The sequence below is a fragment of the Aptenodytes forsteri genome, unplaced genomic scaffold (assembly GCF_000699145.1).
Source record: "Aptenodytes forsteri isolate BGI_AS27 unplaced genomic scaffold, ASM69914v1 Scaffold203, whole genome shotgun sequence".
NCBI classification, from domain to species: Eukaryota; Metazoa; Chordata; class Aves; order Sphenisciformes; family Spheniscidae; genus Aptenodytes; species Aptenodytes forsteri.
The window spans coordinates 837,409-857,707 of NW_008794160.1; the positions used below are offsets into that span (position 1 = coordinate 837,409).

A 20,299-nucleotide genomic window follows, 5' to 3' on the forward strand; every position below is an offset into this window, starting at 1 on the left:
TCGGGGGGGGGGCGCTATGCCATGCTGCAGCAGGGATGGAGGGGCTTGGTCTGGGCTCAGGGCTGCTTTCTTTTTGTCCTTGTTCCATGAAAGCTGCTGGAGCACAGGTAAGCCCTTGCTCCGTAGGCAGAAGGGAGGCAGGGTGGGGGCCCCGGTTCCTCTCTGCCTTCACGCTCTCACCTGTGAAATGGGGAAATGCTTGCTGACCCCACTTGGCAAGGGTGGGGCTGGCACCATGAGACACAGAGTGTGGGCGCAGAGCTGCGTGAAGTCTGCGGGCTTGTCAAAGAAATCATGCTGCAGCCCCGTGTCCCGAGCCTCTCTCTGGGAAATGCCAAAACAGTCTCAGAGGAGGAAAAGCATCCCTCAGTTTGCTATGGTGGCTTAAGGGGTGTGTCTTCTTGAGGAAAACAAGAGCAGAGGAGAGAAGTCTTGTTTCTCAGGGCTTGGGGCTGATAGAGGCAGCAGGGATTTCCAGTGACCGTTTGCTCCATCTGGGCTGTGGCTGGGGGTCTTCAGTGTGGTCCTGCAGAGGACCACCCCCTGCTTGGGGGCTGCACAGTGCTTTCTGGGACATGGGGACATGCCAGCGCAGGCTCAGCCTGTGAGCAGATGGAGGTGACGGCGGTGCTCCCTCCTCTGCCTGCTTCTGTACAGCTGTGGACTCCCACAGCATCACATGGACACAGTGTCTGCAGCCCTGGCGGGCATCTCCAGGCTTGTGTTGGCTGTGATGAATGACCCCCCTTGGCTGGACACAGCCAGCACCCTTTCCTGAGGGCTCTGCCAAAGCAGAGTGGATTTAATTCATATTTTGGGGAGCCTCAGGGCCTTTCAGCCACATGGCCCACAGCTGGCCATCCCTGGGTCCCTGGGTAACCCCAGCTGCCCAGAGGTCTTCACTGGCTGGAGGCTGGTGGCTTGGGCCAGCAGGACGCAGGCAGCAAACCAAGCACAGCGGGTGCAGGCTGCTCCGCTCCCACAAGGTTCCTGCACCGGAAGGCTGGCAGCCTGCCCCGGGATCTCACTGGGGAGCCCGTTTGTGGAGGCTCCTCTCTCTGCATGGCTGTGCTCCTAGCCAGCACCGTCCACCTTGCTGATGACATAGGCTGGTGTGTCGCCTGACGGAGTCCGCTGGCCCGAGCAATGTGCCTTCCCACCATGCCTCGCTCGGGACAGGGCAACTGACCACTAAAGGAAGAGCATCCCCTGTCCCGCAGCGCATGGCCCTGACCCCTCGTGACAGAGGCGAGGGGTGACCATGCCTCCATTCCCGCCCCTGCCCAGGGCTGCTGCAGCAAGCCACTGGGCTGGGCTGGGCGGGGGTCCTTCCCCGGCTGGAGGGACTGCGGTGGCTGGCAGAGCCCCAGACTGCCTTGGTCACGCCGTGGGGGCTGGTGGCTTTTGGGTAGGCTGCCACTCGTGTTGTCCTGCCCGCTGACCATCTGGCCTTGCCTTGCAGCCTCCACAGGGTCTGTGACCCAGGTGTCTTCCGTCAGCACCGATTCCGCTGGCTCGTCCTACTCCATCAGCGGGATCCTGGGAATCGCCTCCCCCGGCACTGAGAGCAACAAGCGCAAGCGGGATGAAGGTAGTGGGAGCTGTTTTCTGGCAGGGGGGCGTGTGCTGATGCATGGCTGGGATGGGTGGGGCACTGGGGCAGATGCTGCATGCATGCGATGTGATGGAGCTGCGGATGCCCCCCATCACTGTCAGCTGTGGTGGGGTTTGCTCCCATTTTGGCAGGCCTTTGCCAAGGTCACAGCCCACCGGGGGACCTTTGGCATGACCTGGTGGCCAGAGGCAGGATGTCTTCGAAGAGCAGGGGCTTGTCTGGGTGTTTCAGAAAGCACTGGGGGTGTGTCACAGTTTTTAACCAGACCCTTCTTCTGACCAGGGAACGTTTCCCTCCTGACAGTGAGAAGGGGAAGAGTCACCATTATGTTGACTCTTGTCATGTTGAAATGTAAATGTATATGTTGAAATATAACATGTCAGAGAGGTGTCCCCATCCACAAAGAGACAGAAAATTAACTGCAGAGCTGTCTGCTATGCTGTGTCTCTGCAGGTCCCCCCAGTGCTGGGGGCTTTTGTGGGCCCAGGGCACGGAAACGAGCACAGTCTGGTTGGGGTTGGGCATTGCCAGTGCTCCTCAGATCTGCTGCAGGGTTTATGGTCCTGTTTCATTCTGTGTCCTGGGCACTTTCCTAATGAAAACACTGCTTTGGAGAGAAGGACGTGGGGGATAGAGTGGAAAGGAAAAGGAGAAATTCTGCATCGGTGTCTTACAAAAGTGCCTTTAATCTAGAGCATCCCTTTCATTTAGTAAGAGTTTACAGAGAGGAGTTGAGGCCAAGACTGCGGACGCGCATGTGGTAGCAGAGGGGACACCAGAGCCTTAGCTGTGATGCCGTGGTTGTGGCTGCGGAGGGCACCTGGAGGAGGGGTGGCTGCCTGCCCCGCAGCAGAACTGGGGACTGAGGGTCCCCATTTGCTCTTGGTGGGGGTGCTGCCATCCTACCCGGCAGCAGGTCAGGCTCCTGCCCCTTGCCGTGGAGCACCCATTGTCCCTGGCTCCTGCGGTGCCCGTGCGGGTCCAGCGCTGCCCTGCAGCCAGCGCGGGTCTGCATCCCTGTGCCTCCCGCTGCCCCCGCTGCCCCTCACTGCCCAGCCCCACAGGGATGGAGGGAGGGGCTGGCGGGTGGACAGAAGCTGTAGTGGCATTAACTGAATCCCTGGGGAAAACCAGCTAAAATCGGGTGAGGAGCCTGATGCCCGAGCTGTGCAAACAGGGTCATGTGTCTGTGGATGCGCTGGTGGAAATGCCTGGTCGGGTCGCAGAGTAGTGCTTGGTTTACTGAAACTGGGGGAAAAACTGCAAGAGGTTTGTGGCGCCAATTTCAGCCACGTGGGGACTGGTCCGATGGTGGGAGTATAAAACTCCCTGTGTTCAGGTACTTGCTGAATATGCCATTGTTAGTTAACTCTGTGATCGTACATCTGATTTTTTTTTCCAAATCAAGGCCACAAGTGCATAGATAAATATATGCATTAAAGCAGGTAGGGTAGAAATTTTATATTTTATCAGCCAGGTCAGGAGAGAGGCCATCTGTGTTGAAACCACATGGCTCTGTCACAGCCCTGTCCTGAAGCACCGGTTCTTGGGTGCCTGTGATGAGGAAGAATCTCTGGTTTAAACCAGGGAAGACTCTGGCTAAGAAACAAGAAGCTCCTGAAATTATAGAGAAAAGAATTGTTTCCTTGGAAAGATCAGAAGCAGAGCTGAGAAATTCCCCAGCTTTTGCCAGTTCACATTTAGAAGAGAGCACGTGATTGCTAAAACAACCCCCATCGTTTTGGCAGGATGAGTCATGATTTTTGAGCTCATAAGCCGGACAGTAATGCTGTCCTCAGCAGACCATTTAAACTGCTTTTATAATAGTCTCAGGGCTGCAGATTTAGAAAGGCATAAACAGATACTTTAACGTCTTTGTGTGTTTGAGGGGATCCCTGGGAGCGTCCATAACCCCTCCCCATCCTGCTCAGCACAAGGTCCCTCTGCATGGGTGGACACGAGGTGTCCACGGAGGCGTCCCAAGGCTCCACGCTGCAGGTGATGAGGAGGTGGATCATGTATGCTAGCCTCTAACGTGAAGAAGAGAAGCATGTCATCTAATTATGGCCTGTATCATGATGCAGATGCACAAGGGGGCAGAGTTAACTTTACCATTTCCTGACTTCGGAGAGCTGGAGGGAGAATACCTCCGTATCGAGCCCCTCACATCATGTCTTTTGCCATGTCGCACCATTTCTTGGTAGCTGCTGCAAGGTGTGTGCCTGCTGCTGTACCCCCCTGTGTACATCTCCTGGAGCCACAGGCTGCGCAGCGCTGGTCCGGTGGTCCCGGCTCCCCTCAGCCTGGGAGTGAAGTGGGGTGGACTCGCCCCTCCGGCTTCCAGCTGCATCGAGCACTCAGTGTGATTCATTACCCGGTTTTGTTCTCCTCACTCTTGACATTTTTTTAGCAGATGTCACCAGTCTTTAACCCAGTGGGGAGCTTGCTGGGTAGCAACAGGGGCAAACCAAATCAGACAGTCTTTATTGGTTTATATAGCTGAAGGTGTCATTTTTTTCCCTGTTGTAATATGGACTTGGAGCAGATGTGCCTTCGTGGGGGATCAGTTGCTTTCACTTGTGGTTAAAGGACATGCTACTGGAGACTGACACAAGAAGCAGGCTGTTCTGTAACGAGGCAGAGAGATACAGTCAGCTGCCGCAGCCCCAAGCAGCAGAGGCTGCTGGGCAGCAATCTCGCTGCTTTGCTTGCAGATTGGCTCCTTCTAGTTCTGTGGCTGTGCATTCGCCTGGCCCCGCAGCTCAGGAAAAAAGCTGTAGAGGAGGAGATGGGTGGCAGGGATGTGCAGGATGATCTTGCTGAGCCGCCTTCTAGAGAACAGGGTGTGTTTTAGGGAAGCCAAGGGTGGGCAGCGAGACCCCAGAGTCAGAGCGGGTTGAATGCTCCATCCAGTGCTTACAGCTGGCGGCAGTGCAGGGACTGATTTCACTCCACTGCTTACAGCTAGTTGAGTGGCTGGTGATGGGCCCGGAATGGGACCACCGACAGGGTCTGCATTTTTGGGAAGTGCTGAGCATCCCCTGTCTGGAAGTCAAAGCTTTCTGAAGTGGGCTTAAATAATCCTTGGCAAGCTGTGAGAGGAGGGCAAAGGGAGCTGCCTCCCCAGGCAGGTGCACAGGAGTTTGGGCCAGAGGTGGTATGCAGGGCACGTTTTGGGGATGAGGGGGGGTTGCTGGGCTGTGAGTGCTCTGGAGGAGGATCTGAGGATCCTGTGAAAGGATGGGGGAGGAAGGGCCAAAGCAGGAAAGGCAAAGCCCGCCCCTCCTTCTCCCTTCATTCCTCTCTCCCCTAGCCCTGGTTTCCCTCCTGCACGCTGTAGAGCTCTGCAGGTAGGGGAGAGCCAGTAGAAGGACTTAAGCTGATAAGAGTGACACTCCTGGCATGTTCGTGCCATCACAGCTGAGAGGGATCCTGAGGCAGGCACATGTGCTAGAGGCATGGGATGTGGCTTTCACTTGGGATCTTCTCAAGAGCTGGTGCTGTCTCTGCAGGAGAGCGGTGTCTCTCTGTCAAAGCCAAGGCAAAGCCCAGGACTCCTGCTTCCACCACAAGACCTATGTGCTTTGTAAGAGGCAGGCTGTGTGTGCTGCCCCCTTATAACCGTGTTCATCTCCCCGGGGCGAGGGATCATGTGGGGGGCGATGCTGGCTGCCATAGGAACAAGCTCGGTGGAGAAGCACCGTCACACCTTGTGCAGAGCCCTCTGCTTGCCAGTCCAGGAGGGCTCGGGCTGCTCAGTCTGAGCACGTCATATCTGTACATGAGTTTTGCCTTTGGCACAGGCAGCTGCCATTTGTGCTCTGCTCCAGCCGGCAGTCGCTGTCAGGGCTGGCCTGGGAGCGAGGGGAAGAGGCTCGATTCCTGTACCCTCACAGGGAGCTGTGACTGGCTCTTACTGGATTTATGAACAGGAGTTGGAAGGATTATGTGAATCTCTGTTCTCACACCTCTTCCTTGCTTTAGGCAAAACGCAAACCATTTCCCTACATGGGAATGATGACCTTTGGAGCAAATGCTGTGTATTGTGTTGGGGAACTTCATGCCTAGTTGTGAGTCTTCTACCAACTACGTGATTCTGCAGCTGTAGACATTTACATGCTTTTAGTAGCTTAGTCCAGTCCAAGACCCACAGCCTGACTGATGCAGAAATATGCTCATGCCCTCACTTCGACACTGTGACATGCAGAAATCTCTGATACTGGCAGCTAATAGGGACAGTTTGCGAACATGAGCAGCAGCCAAGCCAGGGTGAAATCCGTTTGCATACAATAGTTGCTCCATAAGTCCAGGACGCCTGTTGTCTATGCTGCTAAACTAGAGACCGTTGGTGCACAGGCAGAAACTTCAGCTGGCCCATCCTGCTTTAGTTAGCACCACCCCGGCATGATTTTGGCCTGTGCAAGCTGGCGTCCTCTCAGCCAGTGTCTGCTAATGCAGCGGTTGGCACAGGGGGGGCATCACTCTGCTGCTCAGCTCAGGTGCAGCCGTGATGGTACAGAGGATAAGGGAGTTTCCTTGCAGGGACACAGGCTGTGCTAGACCAGTCGGCCTGTTTTCTTCCCTTGTGTAGATGCAGCTGTTTAGAGCAAAAGGCTACGTGCAGCAATGAGCACCTTAACTGCAAACTGTTGTCCCGGCTCTGGCCCCTGCCAGGAAACACTGTCAGAAGCAAATTGAGCAGGACACCCTCAACAAAGCACCGTGCAGGATGCAAGTGTCTGCTGCCCACCCACCCCTTCTTGCTGCAGAAGAGGTTTGGCAGATGTAAATACCTGCACCGAACAGCTGCACAGACCATATTTCAAATTCACTGGTATAGAGTCTTCTCAGCGGTGGAGGCATTTGGGGAATTGAAACCAGCATAGCAGGAGACCTTCACTCGTACGAGTTGTTTTGTTTCCATTCTCACCAACCATAACCCTACGTTGCTGTCAGCATCTGGTGTGATGATGTAGGTGCTTGTGCTTTGTTTTCTCAACTGAACTCTTTGAAAAATGCCTTTCCTTTAAACATACTTGGTATATTTAAAGGTGTTTGGGTCACAGCCTTCTGTCTGGGAGGATAAGCCTCCAAGAGGGGCAGAGATGCTAATGAGAATGAAAAGAAACTGGGGGTGGGTGCAATCCAATGCCTTATAAAACCATCCAATGTTACAATCACCACGTTTTCACACAGGGATGCCCCAGGTTAGGCACGTCTGGGCATCCAAGCAGCACCGACCTGCACAGCCGGCTGAAGCTGCTGGGCACATTTCCAATGGTGCCAGCACTGCAGCGGCTGTGGGAGACGCCTGCCTTTGAGAACGGCAGACCAAGTGCTTTGCACTTACAAATGCAGACATGAGCTTGCTGTGTCAGTGATACATCTGGGGGGAGAGACCAGGAAAAGCAAAGCAAGCATAGAATCATAGAATCATAGAATCATAGAATCATAGAATCATAGAATCATAGAATCATAGAATCATAGAATCATAGAATCATAGAATCATAGAATCATAGAATCATAGAATCATAGAATCATAGAATCATAGAATCATAGAATCATAGAATCATAGAATCATAGAATCATAGAATCATAGAATCATAGAATCATAGAATCATAGAATCATAGAATCATAGAATCATAGAATCATAGAATCATAGAATCATAGAATCATAGAATCATAGAATCATAGAATCATAGAATCATAGAATCATAGAATCATAGAATCATAGAATCATAGAATCATAGAATCATAGAATCATAGAATCATAGAATCATAGAATCATAGAATCATAGAATCATAGAAGCATGACTAAACATGAGTGAGGACTAATAATACAGACGGTATTTCTGCATTTCGTGTCTTTCCTCCGTACCAGGCCCATGAACTATGTTTTCCCAGTGGGACAGAAACAAGAAGCTACACTCATAGCTAGGCAGAGACTTGCAAGACTGTGGGTGTAAATGCCTTGGAGGCTGCACAGCAGATGGTCAGCAGCCTCAAAATGGAGCACAATGCTGAGTAGGTGCTGCCAGGATCTTCTATCATCTCCTCTTGTGTCTGAGGGACAATGCAGCTTCCAGGGCATCTACTCTAGGATACTGCTGGGAAGGCTTGTAAAGTGTTTTTCCCCTTTGGTTTAGCATCACTTCTTTAAATGTTGAACACCAGAACCACAGCTGGTACCCAGCTCCGCTGAGTGTGGTCAGGTGTGATGTCCACAGCTGTCCCCATCTGAGCTCTGTGCCGTGACCTGCAGTATATTCATGCGGCCCATGAATCGTGTCCAGGGGCATCCTGCTGCTCTGTTTTCTTGTGGTGGAGACAAACATCTGACTGTTCTGCCCTCTTGGTGCCACTGTCCTGCCCGTGCCCTCCATCCGTCCTGCCAGCAGAGACCTCCCACATTGTCACTGAGCACCGTGCCACGGGAATGTCCTGGCTGGGCTGAAGCCCTGGCTGAAGCCTGCGGCTCACCTTGAGGGGTTATAAGGACAGTCCTGCCAGCCGTGGGGTTAGTTGTGAGTGTGTAAACCCCTTTTTCTGGCCACGGTGCTCCAAGTCTTCATAAGTGCAAAGTAGATCTCATTGTAGCTTCCCTGGCAATGGAGGATCTTTATTCTTCTGTCTTTGGGGGCTGAAACGTGGGACTCCTCTGGCCACCCATGGGCCCCTCTTCCTGGCAGCCAGTGCTGGCAGAGGACCTGATCCTAACTTTGCGAGTACTCTCAGGGTACCGCTTGTCCAGCACACCTCTGGTGAGATACTGCTCTGGCATAAAAGCCCTTTCCTCTCTTGGAGTTGGGATCTCCTCCCACTCCAGACTTACCCCTTGGAGTTTCCTGAATATGTTTAGTCACTTTTGGCCTGGGGAGTTTGAGCATCCCCGTCGGGGAGGACTTGCTGAACAAGGGGTCACAGTGCTGCCAGGGACTGCAGCGTGTTGGACGGTCGCTGGTGTGGGAGTGTGGGAGATGAAGGAGCCCACAGACGTGTTTGTACTGCCTGTCTATGCTCTGGTGCATCGGCAGGAGGAAAATACGGGTTGCAGCCAGCGGGTGATGGAGTTCAGTGCAGAAATGAACCACTGGCGAGGTCCCATGTTGACAGAAGTCCCCATAACTCCTCTTACCCCAGATAAGGACCTGAGCCTGACAGTAAGTGGTGGGGATCAATATTGTCCTCTTCAGCTCTTCCTTGGGGTCTTCTGCACTGTGCAAGTGATGTGCAAAGGACTGAAGCCTTTGGGGATCTGAACCGCAAGGGAAACAGTCAAAAACAGAGACTGTGAGGGGGAAAAAGCAGGAGGTTATGGAAAGAAAAAAACCCACCTGCTAATAGAAACTTGAACTTTGTGATGCCAAAGTGCCAAACTGTAATCTGGGCAGTGGTGAATGGTGAAGGGGTACCCGGAGGGACCACCGAGCGAGTGGAGAGGGGGACTGGCTGTACCTCCTAACTGTACGGCACTGCAGGGGGGATGCCTGCCTGGAGCATGGGGGATGCAGGTGCAGACCCCGCTGCCGAGTCAGTGACAGCCAGAAAGAGGCAGTGGAAAAGTACATAAAAAATCAGAAAACCTCCGTAGTGCAGGTGGTCAGGCGATAGAGGTGGAGTCATCCAAGTCCATGCAGAGGTTAAAGAGAAAGAAACCCCCTCCAGAGTCCCAGGGAAGTGCTGGAGTTTACTTTAATAATTTCTAGGCCCACTTGAGCAGTGCTTACTCACTGGAATTGGTTTTACTCCTGGGGATAACTCCAGTGACTACAATGAGATGAAACTCTTGAAGGGAATGGGGTTTCACAGGGTCAGCAAGTACTGATTTGAATTTCTCCTGCTGATGCAGATTGTCCTCTGCATTCAGGGATCCTTTCCTGGTGTTGCAGAGTGGGGTGAGCTGTTTGTCCCGTCAATTTGTTAGCTCCTCGAAAGAGATGGTTTTCCCTCACCACACAGACACGGAAATCATCCTTTTAAATAGAGTTTGATCTGGACTTTGCTAGTTACATTGCAGTGATGGCTTCATCTGCACTATATCCAATGGAATCTATGGCTTGGTGGTTTTATTTATTTATTTTTTTATTTAATTGAAAGCTTTTTTCCTGAGTCCTTGGTTATAATTTCCCACAACACTGGGGCATTTGTTTTGTTTCACTCTTTGCATTTACCTTTTGTGCACCTTACGCAGGGCATTCTGAATGTGCTGAAGTGGCAGCAGCCTCCGGCCACGCTGGCAGTTTGACAGCGGCAGTGGTGGTGTCGCCTGTGGATGGTGCTGGTTTGACACGAGTAGTGACGGTGTCACCCATGGATGGTGGTGGTTTGACACCAACAGTGACGGTGTCACCTGTGGATGGTGGTGGGTGTCTGGAGGAGGAGTTTGACTCCCCCAAGGCATGAGACTGAAACTCTTGGGTGTTCCCAAGAGCCACCCTCCATCTGTGGGGTTATCAGTGCTGAGCCAGTCATCCCGGACATTATTAAGTGGAGCTCAGCTGGCACAGGATTTCTCTTTGAGAGGAAAAGAGAGCATTTTGACATTCCTCATGAAATTCTAGGGAAAAAAGAATAAATGTGGGTCAGTTCAGATCTCAGCTATGGCAAGATTAAAATGGTGTACTCTGGGCTTCTGAGAAAGTTTTGCACGTCTAAATTCGTGAAAATGAAACGAAAAGCCATTTCAGCACCCAAACCGTGCTGTTCTGACATTTGAGGGCAATGCCTTCCCATGAGCGCTACTGAGGGAGGACGGTGTTTCCGGGGAGGGAAGGACCAACCTCTGCCCAGCAGGGTGACGGAGCCTGCGGGCTGAGGTCCTCCATCGCTGGGACAAAAAATCCCTTCAGCTCTCTAGGACAGTGGGAGCATCCCATGCTTCTATAGCCGTCTGTGTGCTTCCCAACTTCCCTGCGACACCCTGAGCTGTGAGTGTGCTGAACGCCTGGGGCTGCCTGCATCCCTGTACTCTGGGCTACCGGTGCCAGCGGATGACCTCTTCAGGATCCCTGTGGATGTGGGGCACGGCCAGGGGCACAGCAGTGACTGGCGGGCAGCCATCCCTGGGGGCGGACATCCCCGTGCCCTCGCGCCTGAGGGGTTTGGAGGGATGGGCTGGTTCTGTCCCGGCCATCGGTGATGCTTGCCCGTGGGTGGTTTTATGCGTTCACAGCTCACTGCAGGAAAACTCCCTGCCAGCGCAGCTGCCCTTTCCGAGTGAGCGGGTTACTGGCTGTCTTGCGCGCACGTCAAGCGTGTTTGTCACTTTTCTCCTAATGCAGTCCCCGGGGCCCCTATTTTCAAGAGAGCTCTCCTCCAGCTCTGGGGTGAAGCCCTGCCGCTTTGCCACCGGCTTCCACAGCGTGGGGATTTTCCTGGAGCTATGTTAATGAAAAGCCCAGACTTCCACCACTCCTTACAGCCCTGCTGTAGCTCCAGCTGTTCCCATCAGGAGCTGTCGAGTGCTAGATGCTTTTCAAGGAATAACCTCTTCATATAGGTTTAGCTGAAATCCAGTTTAGGGGTAGATGTCTTGTCAGATTGTCCTGATGGTGCCAGTACCGGGGCTGGCCAGGATTCTTTTGTGGGAATTTTTCCAAAGAGAAAGCAGTTTTGTTGAAAAGCAGGACTTGTCAATTTTGATAGGTGTTTGTTAGAAATGCTAATATAAAATAAAATAGAAAGGTCATGAGCAAGATGAATCATTCTGATTTTATTGAGAAATGGGTAGAATCCAGAGAGGAGGAAATACTGAGGTGCAGTTACAGTGCGTGTATGTACCTGTGTATCTATACAGAACATGTATGTACATACCTCTAATGTATCTATCATCCACATATATATACAGAGAGAGGTGATAAAAGTTTTGCCTTAGGATGGATATATTATATTATTCATAGACTTTCACAATTAGCTTTCCACGTCATAAATGGTGATAGTGATCTTTGAGAGGACTGAAGAACAAAACCAGGAAGAGAAAAGATTGTTGTGTGGGTTTTTGTTGGTGTCCCCCGCTATTTTTGTGACTTTCCTTCAAATGATGTGCTTGAGCGAGGTGTTTCTGTGAGAGGAGGGTTGCACACTTCATGTCGTGATGTGTGACTCTGGATTTTCCCCTTTTTTCCCTGTGTGTCTATCTGCGTCGCTTGGGTCTGTCAGAATACATCCACGCTGTTAAAATAAATGCTTCAATTTCAAGTGTGTAAGGGGAGGCCTGGGGAGCTGCGGCTGGCTCAGCCTGCATTTACCCTGGAAGAAAGAGATTTGGCCAGTTGCAGATGGTGCTTGGAGGCACAAGGGCTATTCCCACATGACAGATCCAATGCCAAAGCACTAAGTAAATGATTTGGCACCTCCGTGGTAGCGGAAACTCTCCGAGTGTCACGTATTTCTGTGTCAGACTTCTCTGTGCCCCCTGGAAACGGTAGTGGCTTTCCCCTCACCTCGTCCCATGTTCACTCTGCATGCCGGGGCAACCTCCCGTGCGGGGGCGCGGGTTGGCCAGGGTCTCAATCCCACCTCCCAAGTCTGCTCTTCTTCCTGGGGGAACAGTAAACCAGATTCTCCTGCAGGTAATGGCAGGTTAGCTACCTTCTCCATGGTTGCATGAAGTGCAGCGCTAGTACCAGGATTATCACGTAGGATTGAAATCTGCTTCTGTCGCAGCTGGTGCAAGATTTGATTCGAGCTTACTGGGATTTTAAAGTCAGAATTATTTTCTTGGCTGAAACGACAAACTCCTGAAATCCTGAATGATAGTGGAAAACCACTTTTTCTGTTGCTTTGTAAAGAGCCAGAGTTAATATTTTAAGCTGTAATTGCTTTTGTTGCCAATCGGGAAGCTCCTGGTAAGCAGACAGTGCAAAATCAGTGAGATGCAGAAAATTGGGGTGTCCTGAGACTGGAAGTTTTCTCTGGTTCAGTTTTTGTCTGTCATGGCCTTTGTGTGTACTCTTTGCACCAAGGGTTATTTATTGCTAGAGGTAGTTGTGCAGTATTGACTGAATCCTGCCAATTTTGGCCTCTCTTGGCATTTGCGGAGTAGTCCCATTATTTACAAATCTATCCCGTTATTCAACAAATGTTGGAAGGAAATGCAACACAGGCTGTGGGATTATTTGCACCAGACTTGGTGACTGCATTTTGCACTTTGTGTGGTTTTTAAATAATTGAGTGAATGGCTGGTCATTCTGAGTTTGCAGAAGCATTGGACTCATACCCGCAGGATGTCTATATTGTCTGGATGTGCCTAAGTCAAGAAAACCACCTTTACAAATTTGTCATGGCGTAGTGACCAGGATACAGCAAAGCTTGGAGAGAGCTTACAAAGGACAGCGGTTTACTCGCTGCATGCTGTGCTGGAGCACAAAACCCTGGGGCAGGCCTTGTTCTGCTGTGGAACAACAGATGGAAGTAGGGAAGATGTGTTTTGCAGCCTGTGTGCAGTGGCTCTAGTGCAGCTGGTGTGCGCAGGGCACATGCACGTGCAGGGGCCATCAGCCTCTGGTGCTCGGGCTTTGTGCGTGCCCTGTGCCTCCCGAGGCATGGGCAGCCTGTGCATGCCCAGCAGCTGTCTGGAGTCCCAGACATCCAGAAGCCCAGGCAGAGCAGCAGCAACCATCATCAGCAATCAGCAGGAGCTTTGGGCAGGCGGCAGGACATCCAGGTGTGCTGCACAGACAGCCAAATCCCTCTTTTTGTTCTTTTTTTGCTGGAGCAGATTTTGCAGATGGAAAAAGAAGACCTAGTTGGGAAAATCCAGAGATACAGTGTCCCTACCTGCCCCAGTAACATGTATATGTGTTTGATAGATGAAGTATTCCACTGATGTTTTGCTGAACTTCCACAAGAAGATGAATTTTAACTTGTTTCCCCACTGCATATTCAGCTAGGCTTCTTTTTTCTGTCTGTACCTCTGGACAGTTGTCCCAGGTGGTCTGAGGTTTATTTCCCTGCATTCCAGCTCTTCTGTCATGACAGGGGTGAGCACAACACTTGTGCTGATGCACCCCGCCGAAAGCTCTGGAGCAGCTTTGCAAAAGCTTTTCCTTGGAGTCAGTTTTAGAGCTACGGCCTTTGCCTTCTCTATTTTCTTCACGAACCTCAGCTGTGGAGACTGGCATGTACATGGAGGTGCCTGCACAGCTGCTTCCTCGTTTCAGTCTGTTCTCACTTGTGGGGCAGCGACCATCCACATAACGATGCCCGTGACTTCAGAGATGGGAAGAGCAGTCGAAGTGCTTGCACTTCTGGAAGCAACCAACGTCTTTTCTTCTGGCAGATGCCTAGAAAACTTGAGGGTGGAGTTTTCCCATGTTTTATCTCCTCTGAGAATCTGCTGAGAGATATTTGTAATTAAAGTATACTTACGGTAATTACTTTAAGGTTATGGCTCTAGCAGGAGACTGATTTTCCTTTGCTGCTGCAGTTTCACATTACGGGTGGAGGTTGGAAGTCAAGGTCCTTTAGCTGAGGTGCCTCCCCAGACCCCGTGTTGGAGGGAAATCCAGTTAAAATCTCCCATCATTGGGCACTGATCTGGCTGATTTGTAGTATGGCAAAAGAGATGTCTACAGCGGAGGTCAGGGTATTGGAAATCTGTCAGGGACTAACATCAGTGAAATGCGATGGCTTTCTGACCACATGGACCCTCCATCTTCATAAAACAGCTTCCCTGTAGATGTGTACCGGGGTGCTGAAGCAGTGAAACATCTGAAGGCTGCATCTGCAGCTCTCTGGATTTCTTTGGTCACAGGCTGGGTAAGGATTTGTGGCTGTTGCCAGCACTTTGCTTTTTCAGAAACTTTCTGCAGCCCCATCATTGTGGTACTCGAACATCTTGCAAACAGGCACAGAGCCAGGGAAAAGATGTCCGCTGTAGTTCTGAACAGCAGGGATGCAGGACAAGTGCTGTAGGGATGCTTTTCTTGTGGGAACTAGTGGTGTCGCTGAGGGAAGGTGCTTCTTTCAGATGCTTTACACAAATCACATCAACTTCTAGTCAAAAAAGCGAAGAACGCAATCTAAAAAGCAAACTTGCAGTGAGGAGACCTCTGAAAGAACAATTTTGGTTGAGTGGTGGCCATCTCACAGGGCAGAGCTTAGTTTCACCTTGTTGCAGCAGTAACTGGTCACACGCTGGGTTTTCCCTGGTGGGCTGCTGCGCTGCCCTGCGGGAGGTAGTGTGAACGGGCTTTCACCTCCACACCACCACTTCTGATGGCCGGGATATGTCTCCTCTTCACCCATTTCGGTGCATCATGAGAGAGAGAAGGCACAGCCCCAAGGGAGAAGCTGTGAGACAGTTAGTGCGCAAGTGCACACATCAAAGGCTTCGTGGTGGCTGAGCATTTCAGGTGAAGACACCAGAACGTCTTATATCGACTAAACATGCTTCAGCCCCTCCCTTATAATTCTGAGCATTTACTGTTGGACTTTGTGGTCAAGGTATTCCTTCTGGTTTCGCTTTCCTTGCAATATAATTTTCTGTAGCTGCTGTCTCTGGGCCATTTGCCTGTCAGATCATTCTTTGGAAGGTCTCATAATGAACGGTTGTTGTAGGGCATGGCAGGCTGCAGCTGCCTGGACGCCCTGAATACCGTTCCTTTCAGTTGGACAGATTTTGTGGCGGAGGCTTTTAAAAAATTCAGATCCTTCAGGCGTGGTACTGATTTCTTGACGGTCTGATATGAGGGCTCAAAGTGTGTGCCTGAACTCAGGCAGCTCATGCGTTACCTTGTGTGTTAACTGGAAACCCTTCAGCGATGCCCACTGGTTTGGGGTCAGACTCTAGCAATGTGGGGATGGGTGCGTTCCTGCACCCTCTGCTCGGCCCGTCCTCGGCTGGGGGCGAAGGAAAGCCCCCAAACCAACCGTTGAGTCATCTTGCCGGCTCAGAGACCGTGTTTGCTAGCTCCTGCAGCTGGAGAGAGCTCAGGAGCCTCCCGCCGTGTCAACGGGGCTCCTCTGCATTTCCTCCTGTCCGCCTGTAATGGATTTTACACCTGAGTGGTTATTTTTGGTGGTACAATTCCTACCTGTCCCAAATGGGACATTTTGTCTCTTGTTACAATTCACAGAGCTAGTCGGGGCTGCTGGTTTCATGCTGTGCGGCATCGACACATGATGCCCTTGTAAACATTACTGTCAGCAGTGGCAATTCCATCTCTATTGTCCCAATAAGATTTCATGCTTGACAGTGCCTGACTTTTTTTTCTGTAAGTCAACTAATAATAAATAGTCATGTAGTGGGTTTTTCCTTCTCTGATTCCTCAGATTTCCAATTGCTTCCCTGAGAACTGGCACCCGGCCATTCTCTCCCCATTCTCGCCCAGGTTTCCTCCCAGGCGGGAGGACGCAGGAGGTGGCATTTCTGGAAGAGTGAGGTTTTGTGATACAAGAAAGCCTGTCTTCTCCTGCCTAGCCGCAGCTGGGGGGACAGAGAACGGTGCCCATCCATCATGGCCTTGGCTGGCAATGGGGAGAGTGGCCAAGGCCTGGCACGGGAGGTCCAGGATGGGAAGAACATGATTATAGATGTGCCTGAATGCAAGGAAGTTTTTTTTGGAACTGTTTACGTGTGTGGCTTTGAGTTTTGAATTTGAATAACTCTTCAGCTTACCCATTCTCCCTCTCTTAAACCCACATGGTCCTTGTTGCAGAGGCGTTTGGTGCCTGACAGTTTGATCACCACAGCACCTTAGTGGGTCAGTTTACCTTAAAGAGGGAGGTCAGGACGTGGGGATGACGAGAAAGCTGTCTGTGGTTCCCCAGGAAGTTAGTGTCCGGTGCGTGAAATCAGTGAAAACTCTGGGACCCCTTGGTCTTGTTCGCGTTTGCCAGGTCACCCTTCCGGAGCCTCGTCACAGCCAGGGTAAGTTCCTGAGTACCCTCCTTCCCAGGATGCCATGGATGAAAATGGAGCCGTTGAGTTGGTGTCTTGGTTCTGGAGTATGAAACTGGTGCCACTTCACTACTCTGTGAGTGGAAAATTTGTTCAGCAGTGGGGTATCCATGTGTGGTTCCTCTGACCACTGCTGGGGCAGGAGCCCCTGGCCAGTGGTGGCCACCAGGGATGAGTTCTCACCAAGCTTCCTGAGATGCTCACGTCCTCCGTCCCGCCCCCAGGCCCTCTCCTGCAGAGCAGCGTTTCCCCTAGCAAACGGGGGCTGTGGATGCTGTGGGAGGAGTGGGAGGAGCTGGTGTGGTGGCAGTGGTGGACAGGGGAAGCTGGACAGACCTGCAGGGGAGCGGGCAAGGGTGGGGGGCTGCCCTCGGCACATTGCCACCATGCAGAGCGGGTCCCTCAGACAGCGGTGGAAGTGGTGATCACCAGCCAAACCAATCTCGCTCCGCTGAACCTCCCAGCGCTATCCGTAATTCAGGAGAGACACAAATCTTCCTGTGCAAGCTGTGAGCTTCAGCATCACCTTGCACCACCAGCCATGGCACCATGCTTGCTGTGCACCCGTTTGTCACCTTGGAGATGAAAACGAGCCAAAATCATTAATCTCTGTTCTGTCCTGTGGCTCTCCCAGCTGGGAGGCTTTCCTCACCTCTGATATTTAAAAAAAAGTAATGGTGCTGCTTGAATTTGCTTCCTGACGCCCATGCTGAGTTTGTAAGCTGGTCACATCTAACCAGTTACCACAAAATTGATTCTGGAGCCTTCTGTTTAGAAACCTGCAAGGTACATCCCAGGCAATCATGCTATCTCCATCAGGCACTGAATGAACCAGTCAATAATCACCATTGCAAAAGGTGCAGAGGTCTTTCCTATTACCCTTGATATTTTTTTATGAGCATCTCTACATAAGGAATAGCTATATGGCTGGACAGATGGAATGTAGATGGTCACTATGCATGTGTATGCGTATAGTATATATGTGTATATATGTGTGTAGATAGATCTAGATATGTATACATAGGCCAGTGCGTTCCTCGTAGCTCATTCTCTTGCTTTCTGAATGTGTCATTCAAATACATGGGCCCAGATTTTTAAACCAGCCTTAGCTAAACCTGTACAGCCTCTGTCCAAAACCTTGTTTTGTGGAGATAATTGCAACTACCATGACAATTGCCCTCGTAGGTGGCCAGCCCAGAATAAACACACCTGTGTTTTTCTAAGATGCCAGAGGATTTTTGGATGCACTACAGACAATTTATAACGGGTAGGACTTTGCAGACAGGAGATCTTTACTACATTACAACAAGTTTGGTTAGAGTGTCCTCACTTCACCAGCGGGGAAACTGAGGGACCAGGGGCTGGAAAAGTCTTGCTACAGGCTGCCAGCGGCGCTGTGGAAGAGCCAAGGCTTGGACTTAGGTTGGCGGAGACCCAGTTCACGCCCTCGCGATCACGCGCCGTGCCAGCTCATTTCAGTGTGTCCCAGGGAGCCCGTCCTGCCCTCAGAGGAGCCATCGTCTGAGGCAGCCACGTCTGAATCTCTCATGCCTACTCACAGGAAGGCTGTCCTCGCCGACACATCCTTGCACAAGAAAGACACGGTGGCCTGACAGGCAAAGCTATGTCTGTTTTCAGGTTGATATGATCCATTCCCTTTTGCTGGGTATCGTGCTTAGCTGGAGGAATGTGCATGCATGGGGATGTGTTTTTTCCCCATGTTGTACCTCTGTGTGCCCCATATTCCCTACCCACTCACGGACTGAGTGTGTGTACACAACACAGGGGAGTGATGGAGATCCATGAGTAAGGGCTCCCTCTGCATCCAGAGAGGTTGTAACTGATTTTGTTGGGCTGTTTTCACGGGCTTTTGCTCTCCCCTGCTTTTTCCTGGGTGATCCCACATGCTCTGTGGGAAGCTGAAGGCAGTGTGGGCAGGGCAGGGCAGGTGGGGTTTGGTCCTGCCCAGTGCCCGTGGGTCGGGTATACTCTGCATCTGAGGGACTTCACCTCTTCATTGCTGACTAGCGTTCGCCTTTTCATTCTGAGTGCACTTCTGCTCCGCTTTACCTTCCTGGTCACCCTCCAGATCCCACTGCTGCTGTTGACCTCTGGCTGCCAGGGACATTCTTTTTTATCACTGATGCTCATCTGCCAGCCCTCCAACCCCGTTAGTGCGACTTGGTCCCATCCCCTTTCCCTCTCGCTGCAGGCATAGGCAGAGGACTAGTGGTCTGTAGCAGGACACTGTGATGGGGTGTTAGTTTGCTTGTGAAGCGGGATGTTCTGGCGTCTTGTGCCAGCAGTCATCACTGGTTCTGGAAGGGGGAAGCAGCGAGGGGAAGGTGTCTTACACCCTGCTTTGGTACATAAGCACCAGCAGGTGTCATGTCTTGGTTAGACCTTTCTCCAGGTGAGAGGAGACCGAATGCTGCTGTGGTGGGGAAGGTGTGGTGACGTGCACAGATGCAGCCCCCATTCCCGTCGCAAGGTGGGAGAGCCCACCTGCAGCCGCTGCACGGGCTCCTGCTCCCTGTGCTCCCTTGCTGTGTTTCAGAGCCTGCTCACGCAGCTGTTTGTCATGGGAACAGCTTATAAACTCCAGCAGTTCTGGCCACCCCATCGCCTCCTGAAATACAGCTGTTGGGGAGCAGCAGCCCGAGCTAATGAGGGTTTCTGATGACGGGATGAGCGGAGATCTGCATCAGCAGCTGATGAACATTGCGGGAGAGGAGGTGGCCACCGCAGGAGGGAATGGGGTGGGCCCACCGTGTGAGAATCGAAACCTGGCCGTCTGGTGGGTACTGGCAGCTATTAAAAACAAATCATAAATGGCAATACCAGATACAATTGCATTGAGATAGCAGAGGTCCTGAGGAGTCCTGATGGGCTGCCGATAGTCAGTTGAAACAAATTGCCCAGTGCTGTGATACCTCAGCTCCCAATAACAGAGGGCAAATGGCCTTCCAGGGGGAGATATAGATTTTCCTTTGAGATATGGAAAGGGAAATAAATTAAATTATGTTCGAACATAGGGTTCTCTCTGTCTAAGAAAAAGAAGGGGAGAGAGAAAGAAGGAAGGGAAATGGGGGAAAGAGAAAGAGAGAGAAAATAAGCTTCAGCAGGCATTTGCAATTTAATTGATATTTGGCGGCAGGAAGCCAATCAGTATAAGTAAATTGACGTTATAAGATAAGAATAATCGCCTAATGGGATGCCTTCCCCCATGGCTGCGGCAGGCCAAATAAATACGGCGTCGCGCGTCGAAGCAGCGTGGTGGCCGTTCCTGGGCACAGCCTGCTGCTGCCACACTGGCGGGGCTCAGCGCGGGCTGCGGATCATTTTTATGGCATCTGTCTCCGCTCCCCGAGAGCAGGCAATGAGGGGTTGCACATTGATTGCCGCTCCAGCCAACGGCGGCTGAGGGAGAGACCGTAATTAATGGCTTTATTTGCTGGAGCACCGCTGAGAACAATCGAGTGTGTTATGGTAACGACCAGTGCCTGTGTTCCGGCGGCACGGGGAGGCATTGGAGCCTGGAGGGCAGTCCCCGGGCGCGGGTTGCCTTCCTGAGGGCTGGGCGCAGGGCGTGATGGTGGACGTGAGCCGGCAGCACTCGAGGGGCTCAGCTGGCACAGGCGGGCAGTGAGGGGACGATGCCAGGTGCGGGGTACCAGCGGCGTGCTCCCGGTTCATCCCAGTGGTGGTGGCAGAGCAGACCCTGGGTCATTGGTCTGTCTGCAGCTATGGGCAGAACAGCCACACCTTCCTCGGGGGGAGG

At 51.8% G+C, this 20,299-nt stretch overlaps 1 protein-coding gene across 1 annotated transcript in view; it reads left to right on the plus strand.

Moving 5' to 3' along the window:
- The window catches only part of PAX5 (paired box 5), a 138,544-nt gene that overhangs the window by 10,767 nt on the left and 107,478 nt on the right, over positions 1 to 20,299 (plus strand). Inside the window, exon 5 of the mRNA XM_009280782.1 lies at positions 1,463 to 1,591. Within this exon, the coding sequence (XP_009279057.1) occupies positions 1,463 to 1,591 (129 nt within the window). The remainder of the gene's footprint in view (positions 1 to 1,462; positions 1,592 to 20,299) is intronic.